The sequence below is a fragment of the Ammodytes marinus genome, assembly GCF_949987685.1.
Source record: "Ammodytes marinus genome assembly, chromosome: 19".
Lineage (NCBI taxonomy): Eukaryota > Metazoa > Chordata > Actinopteri > Uranoscopiformes > Ammodytidae > Ammodytes > Ammodytes marinus.
The window spans coordinates 963,326-990,071 of record NC_137223.1 but is presented as its reverse complement, the minus strand read 5'-3'; the positions used below and the strand labels follow the sequence as shown (position 1 = coordinate 990,071).

Genomic DNA, 26,746 nt, shown 5'->3' with positions numbered 1-26,746 from the left:
TGTAACACATGATGGCAACAGCTAAATGAACTCAGAAGTTTACACAAACATTTTGTCTGCCAATTTAAAGAAAGATGCAACCAAACTGATTGGAAGATCCTTCATAATGCAGCAAGATAATGACCCAAAACACTGCAAAAACAACAAAGGAGTTAATCAGGGTCAAAAAATGGAAGGTTTTAGACTGGTCAAGTCAATCTCCAGACTTAATTGCTATAGAGCATGCATGTTACCTGCTAAAGAGGAGACCGAAGAGAGTAAACAAACGTCAACTGAATGAGGCTGCAGTGAAAGCCTGGAAAAGCATAAAAAAGGAAGGATTCAAAAGTTTTGTGACGTCAATGGGTCACAGGCTTGATGCAATTATTGCAGGCGAAGGTTTTGCAACAAAATATTAAGTCTTATTCACTTTAATTTACTTTAAGTGTATCTGTTCCAATACTTTTGCTCAACTTAAAATGTGGTGTTCCTTTACAAATAATGCTATCTTCTCAATTGTGTATCAGATCCAGATGTAAATACCTGGAAATGAAAGCTGAAATGTTGATCTATTGTCTCATATTCATATTTTGGTGTCAAACCCAAATGTTTCCAGTCTACAGCAAAAATAAAGGAATTGGCCTCACCGTTCCGATACTTATGGAGGGGACTGTACACTCCATGGTTTCACTGCCGGTGCACGCCAGAGCAACAGATGGGAGAATGTGTATGCGCCTACAATGGCGGAGCAGGTAAAAATCCTTCCCAATGTCTGTTTTGATGGTTGTTATCATGTTTTATCACACTTATGGATCTGAGATGATGCTAGATAACTTGCTGCTTGAAGACCGCAGTGCATTAATGTGGTGACGTAGGGACGAGCGAGGGGACTGCTAACTGCAGTAACTGACAGGAAGTTAGCTAAAAGAACCATTCCGCTTACAGCACCTTTAATAATAATAATAATAATAATATATGGGATTTGTATTTGTTTTAGGAGCCCTTCAGTCGTAACATTCTTTTGGACAATTATCAAGCCGTTAATGTTAATGCTGTTTTAATGTGCGGTGCGCTGTTTATCATTAATATAACGGCCTGTCATCAGACACATGTACACGATGGATTTACACACATCGATCGCTCCGTCAAGTAAGCTAATCCAAGTCAGAGCTTTTTTATGGGCAGAGATCGTTATTTTAAGTGTGTCTTTATCAAGTTTCTTGTTAAACGTTAGTGTAGGCTACTGTTTGCTTATCACCGGACCGCCGAGTCCCGCTGTGTGTTGTTTTGAGTAAAAAAACAAAAAAAGCTGACGGGAGGAAAAAAAAGGTGTTGCTTTACTTTGTGCTCCTACCTTTGTATCCCTCTCCCTCTATAGGCCTAAACACACGTTCATTCTCACACATTTTGTGTTAAAGTCAACGTGATGGGCAATAAATGACTAACCGACTAATATTTCTGGTGCTTGCTAATAGTAGCAGCCATTTAAACGTTTAACTGACTAGTCTTGTGCATCTTGTTAGAGGCATTAATGTGAAATGCAAACCCCTTTGGAAGCATTTATTTTCTAGAACGTGAGAGAATGAGTCAAAATATACAGACCAAATCTCTTTACGTCCATTGATAGTGTTGGTCATCTGAAGGGTGTTTTAAAAGTTTAGCATGTATTGGCACATTTTATTTCACCACGTAATTGTGCAGGGTTTACCAATGAACATCCCCTCATAACATCTGTGAGGCGCCTCATTTTGCACTGGTGATTATTAAACCGTGTTATATTTCACTGCTGCAGATTTGCATTTGCGGTTGTTATTCACAGTTATCACTGCATAACATTCATACACGGTGTCAAAAGCCAGAGGAATAGACTATTAAACTGTACCTTCAAACTAGTTGAATATATTAAAATGTGTTGCTCCGAGGAACTTTCCGTTTATCTTATTTTTTGTTCATTCTCACACCACCTTTAGACAAAACAGGTAATGTTTTTACTACACCAGCTGTTTATGGGTGAGCATTCCCATGACAAAGGCATTAAGAAAAACTATAGAAAAATAGCAATCTTTGCACTGATGGTCTCGTTTGCTGTTACATGTCATTTAAGATCATCAGAGGAACAATTTGACTTTCATTTCAAAAGGTATGAATTTGAATGCTTTGTCTAGAATTCCACTATAAACATGTTTAATACATGTCAACAATGACATTGAAATAAGCTAGTGGGGGGATTTTGTGAAGCGCATCTGTAAAATACTTATTGTGCTCCATCCTCTCTCCTCCATTCCCTACCCCAACCCCCTCTCATCTTTATCCCCTTTACAGTCCTGATTTATGGCCCCCTGCACTCATTCAACCCCTTCCCTCTCTCTCTCGTGTGTTGACCACAGACAATTACGAGCCAGTCATATGCTTGTGCTGAAAGCATACACTTTTGGAAAACTGTGTGTGACAGTGTCGGTTTGTCGGTTTGAGAGTGAGGGTGAGGGTGGCATTTACGGGGTTTTGGCTGAACCCCCGCTCTCCCCTAACTGTCCACCTTTCTCTCACATTTACTGGAATTCTTTTTTTTTGTACACATCTCTAGTGAGTAAAGGTTCCGGAAAAAGAAAAAAGAAAAAAGTAGAACACATGTTTTTTTTTTTCATTTTATAATAAGACAACTTGGTTCAGTGTTCTACGTGTGTGCGGAGGAGGATTTGAACTGAGTGGGTAAAGATGCTCCAACCTGCAGAGGAGGCCATTTTAAACCTGGCCCAGATCGGACCGACTCTGCAGTACAATCCCTTCTTCACGCTCCACTGCTTTTGCTGCAGTGCCCTGTATTATGCACCCATCTCTATATCCTTCCATCTTTCTTACTCTCCCTCCTGCTCTTCCCCCCCTTACAACCCCACCAGCGCACACGCACACACACACACTTAAACTGCAACTGAGCTGATCTTTATCCGTCTCTCAAGCCAATACTTCAGGCTTAGGGGGGAAAGTCTGGCTTATTTATGAAGGGAGAGAGAGCCAGGGGCCACATGAACGGATGCACACACACACACACACACACACACACACACACACACACACACACACACACACACACACACACACACACACACACACACACACACACACACACACACACACACACACACACACACACACACACACACACACACACACACACACACACACACACACACACACACACACACACACACACACACACACTCACCTAGAATCAGCTCTGGATATTGAAGTAAATCTGAACATGCGTATCCAAACAATATTAATGTTCTTCTCCTCTGCCGTGAGATAGTCAGCCTTGTTTGTGTTTGTGTGTGTGTGTGTGTGTGTGTGTGTGTGTGTGTGTGTGTGTGCCTGGGAGACAAGAAGACTGTTTTTGCCCTTCAACCCCTGAAGGATAATATGGACTCACTTACCAGCTGAGGCACCGTGCACAACAGACTCCCTCAATTAGACACACACACACACACACACACACACACACACACACACACACACACACACACACACACACACACACACACACACACACACACACACACACACACACACACACACACACACACACACACACACACACACACACACACACACACACACACACACACACACACACACACACACACACACACACACACACACACGAGGGGGGTCTGTGCTGGAGAGTGGAGGAGAAACAAGGGGCAGGGAATAGAAAAGAAAGGCATGTACGGAGGAAGAGGAGAGGTAGTATGAAAAAAAGGTAGCACAGGAGATGCAAAAGGGGGAGAGCGGGGGAAAAAAAGATGCTAGGACTGAAAAAACATTAGGAGGATCCACCTGTGAGCCATCTGGACGTAGAAGTGTCCATGCCTCGACTGAAACACAAACCCATGATTCTACTATAACTAAGAAACAATGTATTGTAGGTAGCCAGTCCTGTGCTTTACATTCACAGAGAAAAAGCCATTAGCATTGAGGACAACCCAGTGAGCGTTTTACTGTCTTTTGTCCGTGTCGGTTTTTCAACGAGTCAGTCGGAGTAGCATTGTGCTAAGCCGTAAACCCACTGCTGGCTGGCCCATTGGAAATCGATACGGCGGTGGTCGGCTTGGAGACTCCTCGGTATAACACTGGCTGTGATTCTCTCTGTCGTTTTTTACATTGCACCCACAATGCACTTCTCCCTCCAACGCCACGCTAATCTGTGTCATTCTGCCTCTCTCAGGATCACCTGCTGGCTTACCTGGCAGTCTCTACCACCATTCATTTTTATTACCGTTCTTCACAGATACAGGCTGACCCCAGATCCCATTTCTCCCTCAAAAATAGAAGAAGGCCTTTGGTGGGGGAAAAGAGACAACCAGTCAAAGTGAAGGGTTTTTACTATTGGGGGTGAAAAATGACACCATCTCGTAGCTGCCGGTTTCCCTTAATAACAGCCATCAACAACTGAAGAGGTGAAGCGTGACTTGAGGAAAACATTTAAAAGAGAGAAGCAGAGTGCAAAAGTGTGTGTGTGTGTGTGTGTGTGTGTGTGTGTGTGTGTGTGTGTGTGTGTGTGTGTGTGTGTGTGTGTGTGTGTGTGTGTGTGTGTGTGTGTGTGTGTGTGTGTGTGTGTGTGTGTGTGTGTGTGTGTGTGTGTGTGTGTGTGTGCGTGCGTGTGTGTGTGTGTGTGTTTACAGTACTCACATTCCTCTTCTTTGGGGTCCAGCTGGGTGACACTGATGGAAAGGCGGTCCACGCGCTCTTGCAGGGAGTTGACCCGGAAAGAGAAGGAGTGGGCCTCATTGAACAGCTCTCCAAACAGGTCCTCTGCATATTTACCTGTACACGCAACACACACACACACACACACACACACACACACACACACACTAATGAAACACTTACCGAAAATTACCTTCCAAAGTGTTCAAATAAAAAGTGTGAAAAGGCAAGATGTGTCATTTAAATAAGTGTTCTTTCTATGTGTCAAGCATCACAGTTTATTTTTTTTTAAGTGCAATTACTGACATTTGGAGTTGGCAAAAAAGTGTTGTCAGTGCTGCCTGCAAATCCACAGGGAGGGTGACTGCTGTGATAAGGATGTGAGTGCTAGAGAGATTGTGCTTGATATGCGCTCTCTGAGATACCAGAGTAAGAAAAGAAGAAAAAGATTGAGATATGCTGAGGGGGAAAAAAGTTTTACTTCTGCTGAGGGTTTTTTTTCCCACACCTTGCCCGGCAGAAAGCTTGACATTTAGAACTATGCCGAACACGACACACTACTAAGTGATTAACAATGAAACATATTCATACATTTTGTTTTGTCAAAGTAAAGAATGTCAAATGGGTTTTTGTATTCCTTAATGTGGATTATTTGATATATTTAATTATAATATCTCCACATCTTATTAAATCTGCCACTAGCTCATTTGCATGAATTCGTACTGTTCCAAAGAATCACCAAATGCATAGTATCTTTGTAATCTTATAATCAAATCTTAAATCCAATGAGAAAAAAATGCTATTTAACCACAATGACAATTCAGAGTATTCTTTTAGCCTTGTTTAGCTGTGTCATTACACAGACCTGCACAGGAGCATCAGAGGCAGGCTGCAAACCTTGACATTCCTGGCTTATTTGAAATGGCCCCGCATTACAACAGAACTAACTGGGATGGAAGTAGAGAGAAGGGTAATGGAGACAGTCAGTGGAGAAAGGCAGGCCAGCGTGACAGGTGTCTTTTGGGCAGCCTCCGATCGCTATCAGCTCCGTCGGAAACTGCCAGTGAACTCTTAGTAAACTACTCTTCAACCCAACTCTGGTTCAACCTCCTCCTCCTTCTCCTCTACACTCCAGTGCAGTGTAGTGTGATTTGAATGACAGCCCCTTTCATCAGCACAAGGCAGCACACAGGCTCCGCTATGCGTGATACTTTTCGAGGACTGGGTAGAAAAAATGTCAGGCATTAAAACTGCAAAACATGAGGCTCATGTATAGGCAGATATGAGAAGTTGAGTGCCGGGCGGCTGCTCTGCGGGGGGGGGAAGGGGTGGCACTGAGCAGACACTAACTGGGAGGGGGAGTCCAAATACATAATTTATTTATATATATACAGTATATATATGGTAGAGTGTATTGAAGAGAAAGCCAATAGTAATAATGTGTGTGTGTGTGTGTGTGTGTGTCTGTCTGTCTGTCTGTCTGTCTGTCTGTCTGTCTGTCTGTCTGTCTGTGTCTATGTCTGTCTGTGCAGGGGAGTGATATAAACATTTCTCATATTTGGTAGGCAGGGTGTATTGAAGATAAGCCATACAGTAATAATGTTGATTGTTAAAAAGAAAATGAAACATAGAATAGAAAGAATGAACCAAAGAACCACAACATGACATATTAGCAATGTAAGTATCTGAGTGTGTGTGTATGAGAGTGTGTGTGAGTCCATGCGTGCGTATGTGCGTGTAGGTGTGTGTGCCGCTGTGCTACTGACTGAGGCTGCTGAGCTGGCGTATGACGTTGGCCAAGGAGATGTTGGTGACACACTCCAGCTCATTCTTGATGTTCCTTGGCAGCACCGTGTGGCACAGGTGCCGGGGCTCGATGGTGCGCTTCACCAGCGGCATCTTCCTCCTCCTCCTCCTCCTCCTCCTCCTCCTCCTCCTGCTGCTGCTGCTGCTGCTGCTGCTGCTGCTGCTGCTGCTGCCGCCGCCACACCACTACCTATAGGACACATAGAAGACAAACACTACATTAGTGCAACAGTTCTTCTAACAGACTTTTAACAGATTGTGCTGCTTTACTGCAACACTCAACTCAAGGGAAGAGACAGGCGGGGAGAAGAATACACTGATTGCTTTCACACAACATGAGGATTTATCACAGCTATGGAAAAAGAAACATTAGCATAGGAGATAGCAAGATGATGAGGTCTCGGGTCACCAGAGAAAAGTACATTACAAATTGAAGTTAAACAGGGTCCTGGGGAAATAAAAAAATGCATCAAAAAGAGCAGGGGAGAATGGTTTTGACACAGCTCAAAGCCATGCTGTAGTAGCCTCATCCTCATCCGTTACACTGCCCAAGTAAGTAGCACCGTCTGGGGCAAGCAAATCGCAGCACTCTTCTGCCCACTCAGCCAACGCTAATGGCAATAAAACTGCAAGATGACTGCCCAGAACCACAGTGGACACAAGAGGCTGCAGTGATCCAGAACCAGAAAATGTCCACAATAATCATACTGGGGGGGAACTATATGCACTTAATACACCTTTATATCTCAAAAATGCTTAGCGTGTGTTCACCATCTCAGTTGGACATGGTGGCAATGGCATCATTTTGGAAATAAATCGGTCATATCCGGCCGTCCTATCAGCTTTGCCACAGCCGTCCATTTGTACCACACCATAACAAAACAAAAAAGTCCATATGGTGTGTTTTAAAGGGGTCGAGAGGTTGTGAGAATGTAGGGTCTGTGGTTTCAACACCATATACCAGCAGCAGCACAACTCCCTCTGTGACAACACCAGCAAATCACGCTAACAACACCTTGTCTATTCTGGCTGTTAGCTTGTTTTCTAATTAGAGCGAGTGAGGGTGTGTGTGTGTGTGTGTGTGTGTGTGTGTGTGTGTGTGTGTGTGTGCGTGTAGCGATGTGGAGGATCAGGTGCTGGGGCTCTCCAGCTGATCGACTGCAGCCTGACAGTGGTGAGACCTCTTTAAAAGCACTGATTAAACTCAAATTGACGTCTGGGTACACTTTCTAATACCACGCTGTATTCTGAGCTGTGTTTGCTGTCGTCAAGTTCAAGTTCACTTTATCACACCGCCGAATAAACATGATTATTGACCGTATCCATGAAAATGTAGGGCAAGGAGGACTCAGGCTATTCTAGGAAGTAGGGCCAGCTATGAATGAATGGTTGGAGGGTAGAGAGAGAGAGAGAGACACACAGAGAGAGAGAGAGAGAGAGAGAGAGAGAGAGAGAGAGAGAGAGAGAGAGAGAGAGAGAGAGAGAGAGAGAGAGAGAGAGAGAGAGAGAGAGAGAGAGAGAGAGAGAGAGAGAGAGAGAGAGAGAGAGAGAGAGAGAGCGCCCAGTAAAAAAGCTTTGTTGAGGTGATTCATCTTGGTGGCATCTTCAATGGGGGCAGAAAAGGCCCATAAATGGAAAGGAGAAGAAGAACTCGCAGTGTTTTGAATGACAAGTGATGGGCGATGTTACTGCGACACAAAACCCAAACTAACACAGCTTCAAATCCCTGTCTACTTCTAATAGAACAAGACAAATCCTCTCTGCTCTTTAGACACACACACACAGACACACGCACACACACGATTAGAACCACCTTTGTGACCCCGTGCGCTGACATTTTCCACAGGCTCCGGAAGTCTTAGTAATGGAGGGCGAAACCCTTAGCGACCACTCACCATGTCGGGAGGTGTAAACACAATGGCTACTGTGTTTACCTTTGACATTACAGGCCCAACAACTACTTAATGCAACATCGACCGGATCTCCAGGTGGCCATAGTCTTAAGACACAACAACACAAAAGCAAAAGAAAAAGGATATCAAGTTCACGGAGAGAGATGATTTAGAATATCAGTGACGGCAATGCAAAAACGCTGACGTAAATCATGCCTGGCTAGTTGGTGACAATTACAGTATGTGTCAGTCACGTCTTAACCGAGGGTACAGGAATAAACAAATACAGAAAGCATGTATCTACCTTTATGCAGCCAATCAATCAGTTTCCTTTATTAGAAAGTTGAACGGTTAAAAGTTGTCCTATTATTTTTCTACAGTAAGCTTATCTCTGGGGTTACAGGTGTCCGGATGGAGAAACAAGAATAAACCAAGAAGTAAACACAAATGAATTCAGTTAATCATTTAACACTGATTCATTCATCGCCACGCATGCCACGCCAGCTTATTCAACACACACACACACACACACACACACACACACACACACACACACACACACACACACACACACACACACACACACACACACACACACACACACACACACACACACACACACACACACACACACACACACACACACACACACACACACACACACACACACACACACACACACACACACACACACACACACACACACACACACACACAATGACAAAAGTATCTGCCGGGCAAGTTCATGCTGTTTTTCTTCCCTGCCCCCCCCCCTCCCTCTGTGCTCATCTCTCCCTCTTCAAGGCCTCTCTCTCTCCTCCTCTCATCTCACCAGAAAAGACTGGTTTGTCCTCTCAACAACCTTCCTCCTACCTACTGGGTCAAGAGAGTTATTTCCGAGAATGACAGAAAACAGGCCTAGTTAAAAGGATGGGAATATAAAAATAAATTTTTTTAACCATTTTTGGGCAGATGTTCAAATGACAAATGCCACACATTTATAAACCTTCATTGTCATATTCCTTTTATCAATATCAAATACTTTAAGAAATGAGAGAGAAATACAGGCTTAAGGAGGGGCAAAATGATGGATGGATGAAAACCAAAAGCCGCAGTGGATGAAAGAGAATCATCATTCACTCCAACCCCTCTAAGCACATAAACCCCTAACATAAAAGCACATAGATATAGTAGTTAAGTGATGCTATATTGATTGTGCCAGCCTGAATTCCTCAGGGGAGGGACTTTCAAATAGAATAGACGCTGACAGTTTTGACTCAGCTTCAAAAAGAGATATAAAAGTGACTATAAAATGCCTTGTCTATAGAGCGGGTTAAGATGTTGGGTCTTTGGTTTCATTGCATAATGCATGATTATGATCGCTTTTTCTTCACAATATCATAGGCTCAATTAGGTTGCGTTGATATTCGTTGACACATCATTAGTGGGTGAACACCGTGTTAACCTGCCTTGCTTTTCAAAAGAATTCCCACGACGGTCTCGCCATAAGTGCAATTTGCGTATGTGTGTGTGTGATTAATGACTGCAGCATATGTTTGTCGCCTTCCCGATTGGGCACAAGTTGACTCAAGGATGCTGTCCATGGGAGGGAAGGTGTTTCTCTGCAACAGAAATCCACACACACACACGCTCGCCTCGAACACAAGCATACAGCGAGGAATGCACACACACACGCGCACGCACACACACGCTGCATTTCTCCGGCGAGGTTTCCATACCATACCATAATGATATGATGACATATGACAGCGTTGCTCTCATGAGAATTGTGCTGTCATTTCTCATGGGTTCCCGTGAGATATCGCTTACACATCGCGATTCGGAGAGAGAGACAGATAGAGACAGAGAGAGAGAGGGAATAATATAGGCAATGTTTTTTTTTCTATCGTGGAAGATCCACAACAATTATTGTCTGATTAGTATTATGTAAGAATATTATCACAACTAGGAAAGAAGTGCCTCTTTGAAGTGCTTAAATATGAGCTCTGGCGCGGGGATTTCATTTGAGTTAAGTGAAAGATGTTTTGAGGGTCGTTACTGGAGCCCAACAGAACTGCTGGTGTAGCAAACACCTAGTGCGACAAGAAGACAGTAAATGATAAAGACATTATGTTTTTCGGTGTGTCAGGTCTTTTCCTGTAGAAATGCAAGTGTTGCAGGAATTAATTACTTAAGACAAATAGGAAGGCAGCCAGAGTTATGATAACAAGTAAGTAGCCTGCTGCTGCCATGACTGAGATGCTTATATGAGGTTAACACAACAATCTGCTGACGTGGACAGGTTTTACATCATGTAAATGTTAAACCAGAGACCTATAGTTTCAGAGCATCCCGGATAAAGAGTGTTGCAGACAGAGCTTTGCATAACAATTGAAACTCAGACGGACCACACCGACACAAACTGAATCTAAGGAGGAATGTAGAATTGGCCGTTCTATGTGTGATTGAGATTCACAATTAGCTTAAATCTAGCATGTCAATTTAAAACATTGTAGTCAACATAGAACTATGGTTTCCCTATACGTTTGCATCCTTTGCGCTGTAGTTTTTCCTCCTTCAACGACTGTGCCTCGGCAGTATAATAAAGACAGGCCATCAGAGCAGCCCATATAAGCCTGAAATGATCAGTGATGATCACTGCACACAGCATTGCTTCACATACAGTATACCTGCTGTTTCCTTGCTATTATTTTTCCACACAATCTATGGGCCATAGCCAGCATTATTCACTCAAAATCCCCTTCCCTCCCACTTCTATGATCCATACATCTTAGGAGGTGCTTCCCGTTGTCACCTGTCACCATGGCAACGGCTGCAGTGGGATGCCATTGGTCACGTTATGATATCCCAAGAGATGGAAATGGCAAAGGGGGGTGGGGGGTGACGGAATAGGGCTGAACTCTTGAAGATGTGTCAAAACAGTGATGGCAAATTGATGAATGAATGTGATACCAGAAAGGGGATGCCGGGGAAATGCTCATCCATTGTGTCCAGGCACAAAGCAGGGTCACGGGGGGACGGCACGTGCCAGCGAAGAGCAGAGGGGCCCTCCTCTAGTTAGGGGGTCATTGCTCTCGGGACAATATGTCCAAATAGAGGCTCCTAATGAATCCTAATGGAGGATTTACTCACTCACAATGTCACAGAGGATGGCCGTGGAGGAACCCTCAATATGGAGAGGGGTCAAGGGCCTTTTGTTCAGGGGAACACACACATACTCACACATGCAACCAGTGTTTTTCTACTGAGACAAAAAAAAACCTGCCTGTTCACTCCAATGCTATGTAACAATTCCCATCAGCTATATCAATGACAACTGCACTATGTAAGACAAGTCAAGCTATTAATGTATCATTCACACAAACAACTCAATAGACGTGTTTCTTCTTGAAGCCCCAAAATGTTGACAATGTAAACTTGTGTTCTATATTTTGGGATTGGCAAAATTGTGCTTTGGGCAATTGAGCTTAGTGTGAGTGTCAGTACATTGTATATGAGAATATTAAAATACAGTAAATTCTTGATAAGGAAAAAAAATCCTGATTCACATTTTAGCAAGAATGGTGCAGCACCATTTGATGTAGAAGTCTCTGGTTCTGTAAAGCTGGAAAATCAGAGGGGTAAAAGAAGAACGGGGAAAAGGGAGACAGTAACTAGCAGTAACCCAGCAGGAGGGGAGCTGGTCTAGAGTTTGGAATTGGATTGAAACGTCCTCAGCCTTTTCTGAGGGGCACTTTACACGGTGAAAACGTGAGTTTTCCCGTTTTTGGTTTTAAAAAAAAAACCCGTTCAGACACAATTTATCTGACATCTTCACCCGTACACAAAGTTTTCAGAGGAAACGGGCCGAAATCGCTGAAGTAGCAGCCATGCCAAGCCAATAATCAGCGGTGACACAGCCTAGTAGATAGCTCTTCCGGTACAATTTGATGCATAAAACCTTACTGTAACCGAAAATTAATGCCACTAACGTTCATAAAGCGGTTGGTGTAAGCTTGGGGTTACAAATATTGTAAAAGACAAGCTTATTTCACCGCATTGAACTCGGAAAAACAGCAGACTTGCTGATAGTGAAGGGGCTTCGTGGGCGGATACCTTCCTGTTAGGCGTACTTCAGAATAAAAGTCAACTCACGTGTGTCCAGCGAAATGCTATGAATGTTTAGCCAGTGAAATGCTTTTACTGTGAAGCCTTAATGCTCCTTTTGTTGAACAGTAGCCTAACTTAACCGCTGCACGCTGATAGTGTTTTTTTAATGTAGAGAGAGCCGTGTCCCTGGCATATAGAAGTGACACGTTTATTTAGCTAGAAAAACAGGCAGAGCACAACTCTTTCCCTATTTGCTTGTAGGAGCGATTGGTGGCACGATAACAAATTCATCAGCAACAGCACAACGTCCATGAGCACAATGAATACAGCTCGGTGATCCGCCATTGTTGTTGTTGTTTTCCAACTGGCGCACATGTACCTACAAAGACGGCGCATGCCTATTTATATCCAAACGCAATGCGCATGTGTGAGGGTGGAGCCGTGACGTCAGCGTTATCAGGGGAAATGGTTTCGGTGTTCACAGGAAACCAAAACCGTTAAGTTTTCCAAAAAATCCTCCCTCGGAGGTGATCTCAAAAATCTGCGGTTCATGCCTGCGTTTGCGTTTGCGTTTGCTGTTTTCCTGTAAATGATATAGTGCAACCGCAGAAATTTTTCTGCGTATGCACCGTTTTGCGTGGCCGTGTAAAGTGCCCCTGAGAGAGATCTGATGTAAAAAATTCATGGTCCGAACAGTTAGTCAAGCTGATTTTTTCCCTTCTCCCTGGATCTATGAAACAGAATCCACCACGAGACACATGATTAAGCCTCTGGTTCTCACCAAGAGGCTCCCATACAGAGTGCAGGGTTTCTGCAGGGTTCACAAAGCAATATAGATAGATAGGACTTTTTAATGTGGTACTTGTTTCACAATCATACGCTCCAAAGTACGAAAGTGTGATGGGGACGATATGGTTCGTCATTATCATTCTATCATTGTATTCAGCGTACTGAATACAATGATAGAATAGGAGCACATTACAATGGTTCCTAATGATTGCAATTAATTCAATGACAGTCACCTCGACCTCAATAAGCAGCAGAAACTGATGAATGGACCATTAGGCTAATTGAATATTATGCTTAAATTGACACTATACTTGACCTTGTTAGATGATGCACACCCTAGCTACTGTAGCTGGCAATGGTGGCAGTGTTTTTTTTTTAGGTGTTGACTAAAACTCCACAAAGAAAAAAGAATAAAAAAAGAATTGAACAGCCATCTGTGCACATTAACTTCTTTCGCAACGATTCCACTTTTAGTTTGTAGTGTACATCAATTCTCTAAAGCCCGCTAGCCGATAACGACACATTTTTAGAACTAACATTACTGCCCAGTGCCCACAGGAGGCAAAATAAAAACATTTGCTTTTTTTTACATCTTAAATACCTTCCAAAGCCTCTTTTAAAGAAAATTAAATGTAATGCTGTTTCCACACTTATCAAGAACCCTGCAGAAAAACGCTGCGAGTGGCGTTCAATAAAAGCGACTGGCAGGAGCATGGAGGTTTGCCCTTTAGATATCGACATCCTTTAACCTGAAGGGACCGACAATTGAATCGCTGCAAAAAGCCTCGAGAGCCCCTGAGAAGCACACTCATTTAGACTATAGGAAGTTAGTTTAGGACTTTAAACAAAGCCCTAGATTCACAACCATAATGTGCTCTCTCTTTCTCTCCCTTAAAGCCTTCCTCTAAGCCAACTCCAATCTTGTATGGTTTGTCTTTCTCCCTCCCCCCCCCCCCCCCATGTCAAATTAGCCCTGAACATTTTGTCCTTTTTTTCCCAGTGAGCTTGGGCACTGATATGTGTGTGTGTGTGTGTGACTGTGTGTATGTGTGTGTGTGTGTGTGTGTGTGTGTGTATGTGTATGTGTGTGTGTGTGTGTGAACCTGATTTATGCAGCTGCTCAACATTAAAAAACACATACATCTAAAATCAGGCAAACTGGCAGAACCATATCGGCCAAGCAATGGAAGAGGGAGCAGAGATCAAACTGGCAAAGCTCACCAACAGCTGGTTCAAATCAGTAATACAAGATATGCAGTGCAGTACAGCGCAGTCAGCTACCGAGGCTTTATTTTTCCCAAAGGAAAATGGGCCAGGGGAGGAAAAATTTATGTACGATGTCAAACTCCAAACTTATCAGGGAGACACTGCCGTTTCCCTCTGGCTGGTTAAAAGAGTTTTTTCCCTTTGCGACTGCGGAGCGCTCAACAGGGGGAAAAAATAATCCGTCTGGCTCATCTCTTTTGTTATTCTAATGAGGCAGCTAGCTATTCATATTTAATGCCATTTGTTCTTTTCATTTACTCTCTCATTACCACATATAAGGCTAGAATTTTTTTTATATCACCGTTCACTCTCTCTCACACTCACATTTTTTGTAAAGATAATAAAACAATCTGCATCTGCTCAGCGGCTACAGCCCCAATGAGATGTCCTTGGAAAGTTAAAAAAGAAAAACATGAGATTTTCAGATTCATTGATAAGGAAAAGGATAAGGGAAAAGGAAGAAGATTTTTTTCCTTCTATGCTCACCCTTAAGAGATTGGCAACTAATAGTAAGAAAAGCTTGCTCAGGAGTTTATCCATCTGGATTTTTTCACACAACTTCTTAGGTCACTTTTCATAAGTATGTACAGTATGTGCAGAGGTATGCAACCCCATGAATTTTTAATAGATACAAACATGTTGGACTTGAGACTTGGTCAGACGACATGCTGTATAAACTAAGTATTCATCCCAGATACCCCCCCCCCCACCCCGCCTGTCCTCCCCAGCCATCACTGCACATCACGTTGTCAGAACGTTTGATGGCATGTGCCAGTGTGTCTCGCTGCCAATTAAAACTCTGTACCAGCCGGTTCCCCTTCAGCGGTGAGATGACACCTTGCAGGCCCTCACCAGCGAGGTGCCACACACACACACACACACACACACACACACACACACACACACACACACACACACACACACACACACACACACACACACACACACACACACACACACACACACACACACACACACACACACACACACACACACACACACACACACACACACACACACACACACACACACACACACACACACACACACACACACACACACACACACACACACACACACACACACATTGTTGTCGGGCTGAAAATACACCTACAGTGCTGTCAGGTTGGGCTCAGACAGCTATGCTAACTAGGTTTGATGGGAAAACTTTGCAGAGTGCTTGTGGCGAGGGATACAGGCGTGCTGGCACATAGAAAACTTTTTATCTCGCCTCAACGGTTCTAGATTTTTGTCTGCGCTGTTTTTCACACAACATTCCTTCTGACAAGTTGTCAACCTTACGCATAAATAAACAAAGGTTGTTGCGTGTGGTGTTGTTGTTAACTTTTTTCTTTTATTTTTCCCACCACCACCACCTGAGCCCTGTAGTTTGGGCTGTCGTGTCTGTCCACATCCATTTCTCATGGACATGTTACACACAGTGAGCTATCCCAATCAAACACGGGGTGTGTGAAGCAAAGGAGTCATTTTGCGCTATGCCCAGTCTCTCTCCACTTGACACAGCCAGCACTGATCAAAGCATCCTGGCACGCTGGCACTCAGGTAGTCAGATGGCACAGGGCCCACTGGCTGGCTGGCTTTCTGGGCTGTTATAATGTTGCTTGGCAGCTGGAAACAACTTTCAGGAACTGCTTCAAACAAGAACCAGAAAATAACCCATTGAATTTGCATGTTGGAGATTTTCTTTTCTCTCTCTCTGTGTGTCTCTATTGTCTCCATTTTATTCAAATGTACAACATAGCCAAACCTCTTCCCACTTATGTATTGCCATTGTAATACTTTTTATACAAGAAATGAAACAGCAATAGTAGTGTTAAACACAATGTTCATTGATTGTCCCATACTACAGAGAAGATAGCAAAGAGACTTTCCATTCATGTGTGTATGAAAAGAAATCCCTGTGAGACAACAGTGGCGGTCTGTCCACCACACTTTACATTCAGAGCGTGATCAATGGTGAACCTTATACCGTGTGAGTATAGCGGGGACAACTTGGGACACACAGCACACATTGTATTTTGTTAGCAGGAGCTCGGATTGCCTTAGACAGTCATTTAGCAAACATGCTTCATCCCCACCGTAGAGACACATAACTTTATATTCATAGACCTCTGTGTGCCAACGTTAATGAGATGAGCGTCTGATGAACAAACAGACTCCAAAGAAGTTGATGTGCTTCTGAGAATGCATGGAAACCCAATGGTATGAATAATGAAAGCTCCTCGCTACTTAATAATATATGTCTGACTGCTAGCACTGCGCCGCTGTACTTGTTTGGCCTGTGGAGGAAATTTACTTGAAAACTCCCATGGTGTTTACACAAAGGACATGAAGGACAAACTAACCACTGCAACAACCACTGTCAGATCCAACCATGAGTCAACACTATCAGAGTGTTTCTCAGCAAGAGTGGCACTTAAACCAGGGTTAAGGGGTGGGGGTGAGGGGGGAAACGGTCAAATAAAGTGGGCATGCCTGCCAAAGGAAACTTGCACTGCTCAATTCATCTGTGAAGTCAATAGAAATTGGAAGGGTGAGAACGAAGAGAGTTTCTGTTGCATGTCAAGGTTGGCCAGAGATTTATTTATTTTTATGGACAGAGAGAAAAAGAGAGAGAGAGAGAGAGAGAGAGAGAGAGAGAGAGAGAGAGAGAGAGAGAGAGAGAGAGAGAGAGGCAGCTTGAGGCACAATGAATAAAAAAAAAGTGTGGGTGGGAAAAGGAGAGAAAGAAAGAAAGATGCCTGCAGGACCACTGTGTTTCAGGGCACGGAGAGGCAGGATAACCAATGAGAGCGGCTTTTTTTTTTATGGGTGAGTGGGAGCTGAACACCCCATTGATAGTGAGTGATACTTACATTTTTCTCAATATATATTGCAACACTACACAGTAGGTATTGTGATTCAGTGCCCGGACAATGTAATGCAATGTACCAATTCAAATCCATCTGACTGCTGTAAATATCCCCAGTGTTTCCCACATCTCAAAGTGCCTTTAAAGCACTCACCGTTTCATTTTTTATATCAATCTACCAGTAAACCTATGCTCTGGTGAGAAGGCGCAACATTTCGGCACACTGTGGAGGAATTGTTCTCCTATCGTTTTCCTCTGATCTCAGAATACATCATGGTAAGAGAAAGGGGGAAAGAAACAATAGTGGTGATATATAGCTCACAGGCAGAGTGTATTTCAGTCGCTCATGCACCACTGCCTGCTGCAAAGAAGAAAAGGTGTAAACATGGGAGAGGGGGGTGTGGATTGTTACATTTCACAATGACGTGAATACTTTTAATAGTGTGTGACCGATGTTGATGAATTTATTTTAAAGATATAATTTTTTGGGCATTTTTATGCTTTATTGATAGTGTAGAGACAGAGTTGAAATGGGGCAGAGAGGGGAGTGACATGCAGAGAACGACCGCGGGCTGGAATCGAACCCGGGTCCACTGCTGGCCGAGGCCCATGGGGGGGACGCCCTACCAACTGAGCTAAGGGCGCCCCTTGATGAATTTATTTTGACTGTATATTTGTCACGTGTAACTCAATAGATGGGTTTTTTAAATGTCTTTAATATTAAATCAATTTTAAAAATGCTATCAATTTGTCAACCAAGTAAGTGACCAATGTGAGGCTTTACAAGCAACACAATGCTAAATTTAAAAACCTACACTGAAAACCTCCAAAAGGGCTGATAAACAGGGGTGATTTACACCCGCATCACATATTAAATGACACATTCACAACCATTGAGTGAACTGAGCGGAACTTGGCAGCATGCTGGGGGGGGGGGGAGAGGTGAGAACATGTGAGGAAGAGAGACAAGAAGTGGGGGAAAAAAGCGAGGAAGGATTTGTGGGACAAAGTGGACTGATCAGACAGTGGCCCAGGGCAGCTGTGCAAAACTCTCATAAGCTGTCTCATGAGTTTTTAGAGCAATGTCACAGCCTGTGTCTGCTGCTGGAGAGAGAGAGAGAAAGAGAGAAAGAGAGACAGAGAAAGAGAGAGAGAGAGAGAGAGAGAGAGAGAGAGAGAGAGAGAGAGAGACCATTGTGGGAACAAAGTGCTGGCAGACGGGGGTGGTGATGGTTAGCGAAGGTGCCCTTGCTGTGAGGAGGCCCGAGGCTAGTGCCAGCGGGTACAGAGAGGCTAGCACTGACCGCTGGGACAACACCAACTTTTTGGCTTCATCAAGGCTTAATTGATTCAACTAACCAGGCTCAGCTGTGAGCCTTTTCTAACCAGACAAGAAAAACACTCTATACTATGTGTAGCATATCGGTATAGAATTTATAAGATAAAGATTTAGAACACCAACTAAAACAATGTTACATTTTGGAATGATATTTTGGAATGAGTTTTCTCACATGAACAAATTGACTCATACAGTAAGTATAATTGGCATTTCAGGGCTGTACGCTTATTTTTTAAAGTGGTAGCACTGGTGCTAGCAAGCAAAAAAAATCAGTAGCACAAAAATAAATTTGGTAGCACACAAAGTATGATCGAAAACTTGCATAACCTTAACCCTTGCATTTCGCTCTAATTACCTTTGAGCATGTCATCTTGATTTGTATGCATTTTCTTGTCATTCTTTAGCACACACACAGACACACACACACACACACACACACACACACACACACACACACACACACACACACACACACACACACACACACACACACACACACACACACACACACACACACACACACACACACACACACACACACACACACACACACACACACACACACACACACACACACACACACACACACACACACCCATCACACACACACACACACACACACACAGGTGGTGGCAGGCATACAGGCAGTGGTTGGTCACTGTCCTCAGGGCCTTCTATTCCATCTATAGAAACAGCATGCTCATTAGGGGTCAAGAGATCAGCTGCAGGCATTATGTGACCTGTGTGTCTCATGACATCTTAGCACATCCACACCACACCACCCTAAAGCCTATGCAGCCAGCCACACATAGCACTGACAGCTAATGCATTAAAATGCCACAACTAGGCTGAAATGGTGGGCCATCTCCTGCATAAAAATGGAAACAGAGCCTGGGTGGCAGGAAGGAATGAATCCATGTGGAGCGAAGGGGAGAGGGGGGGGGGGCTAGGGATGACAAAATGTGGCTTATATTAACAGCACTATAGAAGATTGACTCAATTAAGGGCTCCTCCATCCACTTACTCTGCCATTATATCCAACAATGATAAAGACACCGATTCACACTGTCTGCTAGGCAGCACTTTTTTCTAAAGAGTGAGATGAGATAGAGTGAGGCGGAATGTTTCTTAAAAGGGTCTACATGGTTCAATTCCTCATATTTAGAGATGGAGACTACAGTGTGTGTGTGTGTGTGTGTGTGTGTGTGTGTGTGTGTGTGTGTGTGTGTGTCCAGAGTATCACAATCGGACAGGAGACACACACACACACACACACACACACACACACACACACACACACACACACACACACACACACACACACACACACACACACACACACACAAACAAACAATATAGATTTGATCATTAGATCAAGCCCGATGCAGTGTCTTGCCTATGGTGAAGCATTATGGATGACAATGGGACAAACGCGCCCCTCTCTCTGGTCCCTCTCTCCCTCTTGTATTGGCCTGTCACTGGGCATTGTGAGGCTCGCTGCTGGCCTCCAATCCACACATCTTGAAAGGGAAGCAAATCCAATTCTTCCTGCAGGGACAATGCTTCTCTCTCCCCTGTATTCTCTGCCCTTGTTTGCTTCTATTTTTTGCCTCTTATCAGCGTGCACATTTCAAGCACCCCAGGCGTCTCTTCAGTATTAAGTGAGACTGGTGTGTGTGTGTGTGTGTGTGTGTGTGTGTGTGTGTGTGTGTGTGTGTGTGTGTGTGTGTGTGTGTGTGTGTGTGTGTGTGTGTGTGTGTGTGTGTGTGTGTGTGTGTGTGTGTGTGTGTGTGTGTGTGTGTGTGTGTGTGTGTGTGTGTGTGTGTGTGTGTGTCTCACAGGAGAGAGAGAGAGAGACAACAGCTGTTATCATTGCTCCCACACGATTCCTTGTTATCTATCCTGGTCAGTCAAGACTTGGGCTTGTCTGTCGTTCCCCCTCATCACTGTACCCCTGAGTGTGTGTGTGTGTGTGTGTGTGTGTGTGTGTGTGTGTGTGTGTGTGTGTGTGTGTATATGATGGCTGTTGCAATTAGATAAACACCTACTCATCTACTTGTTCACACTCCACCTCTTCCTGTTGCCCCTTCATCACATGTTCTAGATAGTGATCTGAGCAGATGTAGATACTCAACAGTTTGCTTATTTGCCTGACTGAGTTGTTACAATATACAGTACCTGACACTGGAAAAACTCCAGGAAACTTTGGAGTAATGTTTCACCCCAATTAAAAAGAAAAATACATGCTGTTTCGCTATGAGATCTCAGACTGTTTAGGGAGTGTAGGGACATAATTATATGTCTAGATAGTGAAGTTAACAATACACACTGGGCATAACTGATTAAAAAGTGAACATAACTTTTGTAGCTAGAGACAGAATGCGAGAGAGAGAGAGAGAGAGAGAGAGAGAGAGAGAGAGAGAGAAAGAGAGAGAGAGAGAGAGAGAGACAGAGACAGAGAGAACAGAGAGACAGAGAGAGAGAGCGAGAGGCAGCCCCAAGATCTTCAATTCAATTTGGGCCTACAAGCAAAACTTAGTTAACAAAAGCAAAATGTAAGAAAGAAACAGCTGAAATAGTATGTGTTTTAGCTGTTGATGACATTAATAACACCAGAATAAGAACAGTGATAGTTATTCACTCGGTATATCCTGCAATGCGGCTCTTAAGACATAACAGATGGAGCGAAAAGGCTAGAAAAATGAACCTGCAAAGGTTTCCTGTAAGTCTTATCTTGACCGTGGCGATGCTCTATAGGCAACATCTGGCCTGGCATACCATTCCTTCTGCTGCCTCTATTCCACAGTATTGTTGTTGCCTTTGTTTGAACTATCTTTTGCATTCAACCTTAGACATAGGGAGATGTAAGGTTGCCCACAGAACAGGCAATCATCATTAGCCTCGTTGCAAGCAGTTGGCACTGACTTTGCAGCTTCAGCTTATGAAAAGCAGAGTATGGTATAGTAGGGGTGGTGGAAAAAAAGTAAGTAGTTCATGTAAAAGTTGCGATTCCTATCTCCTGCCATTTCAAATCGATTCATAATAAGCAAAGATCGATTTAAAATAAATTATATAATTTTTGCTGTCGCCAGTAATGTTGACTTGCCTAAATATCACATGCATTACAATCTTCACATTTAAATAAACTTAAATGAAGGAGGATAAGATATTGAATTTGTATTTGTTTTCATGCCATAATTCGCCACAACGCCTCTTAGCACACAGTGGACGGGAGGAGATCCTGAAATCCTTCTTTGAACTGGATTGCGGAATCAATTTTGAAAACGGGACCCCAAGAAACAGAGTCAAATCAAATCGTGGGATTCCAAAAGATCCACAGCCCTATATGGTACAGACACACAAGAAATACTGTATATAGCGGGAGAGAGACAGAGAGAATACAATATACACACACAGACACACAGACACCTAGTAGTGAGGCCATGCAGGCCGGCCTGTCATCACCTATCTGTCCTCCTGAGGCTTAGCTATAGGCAAACAAGGCTCCAAACCACACAGCATAGTGAAGTGACCTTTGACCTTAGCCTATACATGGCAGGATGGACCTATGTGGGCTGCTCCACTGTGTAGCTTTAGAGGAGGATGTTTTTACTGTTTTTCACACACACACACACACACACACACACACACACACACACACACACACACACACACACACACACACACACACACACACACACACACACACACACACACACACACACACACACACACACACACACACACACACACACACACACACACACACACACACACACACACACACACACACACACACACACACACACACCAGATCAAGTAGTTGGCTACACAACCTTAAAGGCCATCTTGCCTTATAACTTAAGTAATAGTCCACAGTAAACAAAGGGAGAGGGTTGTGGATCTATAGACATTTTTTAAAGATCTGACGCTGGTGTCCCGTCATCCCCTGTTGTTTGCCAGAGGATCTGAACAAGCCTTGAATAACATCACCTGCCAAAGACAGCCTCGTTATTACTGGAGTCCATCTGCTCATGTTTACAGGATTCATGCTGCACTGCTCTCACAGCTCAGCATGCTGTGTGTGTGTGTGTGTGTGTGTGTGTGTGTGTGTGTGTGTGTGTGTGTGTGTCACAGAGACTCACACTCACTTCTTTGATTGCCTCTAAATAATTGATCATCAGTAAATGTTGATTTCTAGTTTGTGTTATTGGCTTTAAACAGACACCTGTCATATTAATAGGTTAATAATTACACTGGAAAACACAACATTTAAATCCCTCTTGATCATTTAAAGTGTACTAAGCCTTTTTCCCCCTTTTTCAGATTCTACCCCTGGAGTGTTATTTATCAAACAGGTGCTCCAGCCTGCACACCTGTCAGCTGAATGCAGTCAGTGATGTGCACCTCTCGCTTTATGCACTGATGGACGGTGTGTGCAAATAAACAGGTAGTTCAGTGTTATGGTATGCTTGTCAGTAAGTGTGGGTTGATTGAGCATGCTGCATGGATATACCAACATGAAGGACTGGTGCTATGTACAAAAAAAAAACTTAGCAGAACAAAGATAAATGCTATGGTCTTCAAAACCTACAGTACAGTTCCACTGCGCGTAGGACAACCTAGATTCAAAATTCAGCCTTAAATCGCAAATGTATGCTTAACATGTTCATACAACAGTAGGGCTTTTTTAGGCCACATATCAGCCAGCAGCGTTTGGGCTTGAGAGGAAGATGGTTCGCACACAGTTACAGCTCACTGGCTGGCTACATATCAACAGCACTATAACGTTGAAGAATATGCAGAAGGGATACACACGTGATCTCATGCATACACACATGCATGCATGACACTGAGGCACCATGGCTCCAGCCCAAGGACAAAGAAGAGACTATGGTTGCGTTCCGAATCGCATACTCTTTCTTTTTTCTATTCTACATACTACATCCAACGATAAAAAGAATCTAGTTAGGATGCAGTAGGCATACTATTGGGACATACTTTACTCTCTTATTTCATCATAACATTGCGCCTTGATCTTGCCTCTTGCTTTTATATCCGTCGCATCCCCGTTTGTTCTCATATGGAGGCTTCGTCGATGTTACGTCACTTCACGTGCGCACTGGGTTGTGGGTCAGAATCGCCCAAATAGGATGCACTTTTCAACACTAACAATCTTGGCCGCATGAAGTAGGACATCTGGGTACTTCTAACCATCCTAAATCTGGCCACAAGAATCGGGACATCCTAAATCTTTTTTCTACATACTATATAGTAGAAAGTATGCGATTCGGAACGCAACCTATGTCTTAAGAAGCAGTCAGGGTCATGAAGAAAGATGGCTGCTATCTACAGACTGTTATCAATGTACACGACAAGTGCACATTTAAAGACACTTAGCGGTTTCCCTTCTTCTTATATAAGGCAGCCGTCACACACTCAAGCTGTGGGCATGTGTCTATAAATGAAAGACAGTTATGTAAGGTACTGCTGCATTAGAACATGTTGCATAGCTCAACCTGAAAGATTGGCTCAGAATGTATCATCCCATAACTACATCATGTAGTTTGGTATAGCATAGGCCTGGAAGTAGACAACACTACCCTCCATGTCTTTGGATGAAGGTGGAAGGCATAATTGCATACTTGCTAGCTCTAAAAGTGGAAACTGAGCCAATATTGATTGGTCCTGGTGAACTACCTAGCTATAGCCATTGCTGTATGATAAGCATTGATAGCAAAAGATCAAGTGATCGCTGACTCAGTAAGAAATGCTTAGGGAAGGCTTTTCTTGCTGAGGATTTACTAATCTGGCAATTTCCCTGCCAACCATCACAGACATAAAGAAGGCAAGCTTTCCTCCACTCCTCTCCCGATCTCTCCTTCCAACATGGAAGAGACCGAGGCGCGCAAACACACACACACACACACGCACGCACGCACGCACGCACACACACACACACACACACACACACACACACACACACACACACAGGCGGGCTGGGCTCTTCTCCAGCACCGTTCGGATGAGCCTCTCCGCATGCAAATCCAAAGTCGGAGCTGGGATCCTTGCTGTGAGCTGTAAGTGAACGACCAAATATTGGCTCATTATTGAAGGCAGCATTTGTCTGTGTGTGCAGCCTGCCCGCTGTGAAATTATGGACAAACACGCTAGGACGCTAAGAGGCTACTTCCCCTCTTGCTTGCCTTCTCTTTGCTCAGTGCTTTCTTCTGGTCCCGCCAGCATCCCTTTCTTTAATTTTTTTCTTGTTTCCTCTTTTTTTTAAGTTCTAGTGGGCTTTCAGAAAGTTTATGATAGACAGACAATGACAAAGAAGATAGGAGGAGGGAGGGGGTTAACTGCAACCACTGCCTTGAGCTAGGAGCAAAAAAAAGGTGGTACATTATGTGTAGAAAAAAAATCTATTGCATCTCTTATCATCTACTTTATTCTTGTCTCCAACTGGCTCTTCCCTGCTGTTTCTCATATTCCTACCCAATGCATGGAGGAAGTACAAAAATAAATAAAAGAGTGCTTTATGAAAATCCTAATGAAAATCTGAGAAAGTGGGGGGCGCCTTTAGCTCAGTTGGTAGGGCGTCCCCCCCATGGGCCTCGGCCAGCAGCGGACCCGGGTTCGATTCCAGCCCGCGGTCGTTCTCTGCATGTCACTCCCCTCTCTGCCCCATTTCAACTCTGTCTCTACACTATCAATAAAGCATAAAAATGCCAATAAAAAAATAAATAAAAAAATCGGAGAAAAAGAAGACAAATATTCAAAGGGAAGGCGTGACAGGAAAAGGAAGAGATATACAGTACGGGGTGGTGTTATCTTTCATGCAGCTCAGTGTTTTGCTATTCAAATCTCTCTAGACAAATATACAAATGCTTCCGAGTGCAGCCGCAGCACAGATCACTTTGAAGTCAGCTGGCAGGATTAAGAACCAGGTCATACACAGGATAGATTAAAAAGGTGCAGTGCGTAGAATTTTTGGGCATTTTTCAGAGCAAACTTGGTAAAAATTGAATAAAATATTACAACATATAAAGTATGTTTTTTTTTAATTCAAAAGGAAGGTGTTACCAAAGGAGCACAGCACTCTAGAACTTCACCACTTGGTGCCAGTAAATATTCCGAAACTACACACTGCACCTTTAACACGGTGACCTAAAAAGGGCAGGTAAACAACACTGTTATTGCTTTGCTAATATGACACAAAGATTCCCCTAGCCATTGACATTGTACACGCATAGATACACAGTGGCACACACACACAGTAGCTCATTGTCAGTGCTTGGGCCAACAGTTTATGAGGAGAACCCCCTGTATCTTATTCCCTCCTGGAGCAGAGCGGGGCTGCATTGTGCTGAGTGAGGTATCGGACTACTCTCACGGTCCAAAGGCGTACACATGACACCAGGGGGGTGGCTTCAACAGTTCCATAGTTCGCCCCATTCTCATTCTGCCTTTCAGCTGAGAGAATTGGCAGGGTCAGTAACAGGACACCATGGTGCTTTATTTCCAAAATACCTGGCAGGGTTAGGCTAACCCTAACCCTGACTGAAGAAGGGTCTTGAGAGGGCTGCTTTTAGGTTGCAGGACACAGCCCACGAGGAGATGGTAGTTTGTAAACAGTATATTTTAACTCAATAGTGCAGGGTTATAAGGCTACCTTTTTTTACCCTTCTAATCCATTCAGACTGTAACGACACTCAAGTTCTTAGCCAAGACCAATACATTCACTTTTTTTAAATTTGGAAGGCAAGTTGAGCCATACCCTTTCTCTCTTCACAAAGCAACCGGCACATCTCAAGTACTGCTAGGCCCAACATTATCAAAGCACAACAAGTCCTTTCTAAAAAGTCATCGCCTTAAGTCACAGCCTTAAGTGATGTGGTGAGTGACGGAACTCTTGTGTGGATCAACACAGCAGCTGTGGTCTAAGTAGTTCCCGGGCAAAGTGTGAGTAAGGTCCTGCTGTAAAGATAT

General features: G+C 43.6%; 1 protein-coding gene across 3 annotated transcripts in view; it reads right to left on the bottom strand.

Annotated features, from left to right (window-relative positions):
* wasf1 (WASP family member 1) overlaps positions 1-26,746 on the bottom strand; it is a 61,039-nt gene that overhangs the window by 30,322 nt on the left and 3,971 nt on the right. For all 3 annotated transcript variants that reach the window (XM_080047572.1, XM_080047574.1, XM_080047573.1), the window contains exons 2-3: positions 6,450-6,679; positions 4,666-4,800 (exon numbers count right to left, since the gene is read on the bottom strand). In XM_080047572.1, the coding sequence (XP_079903698.1) occupies positions 4,666-4,800; positions 6,450-6,582 (268 nt within the window). In that variant the 5' untranslated portion in view covers positions 6,583-6,679. The remainder of the gene's footprint in view (positions 1-4,665; positions 4,801-6,449; positions 6,680-26,746) is intronic.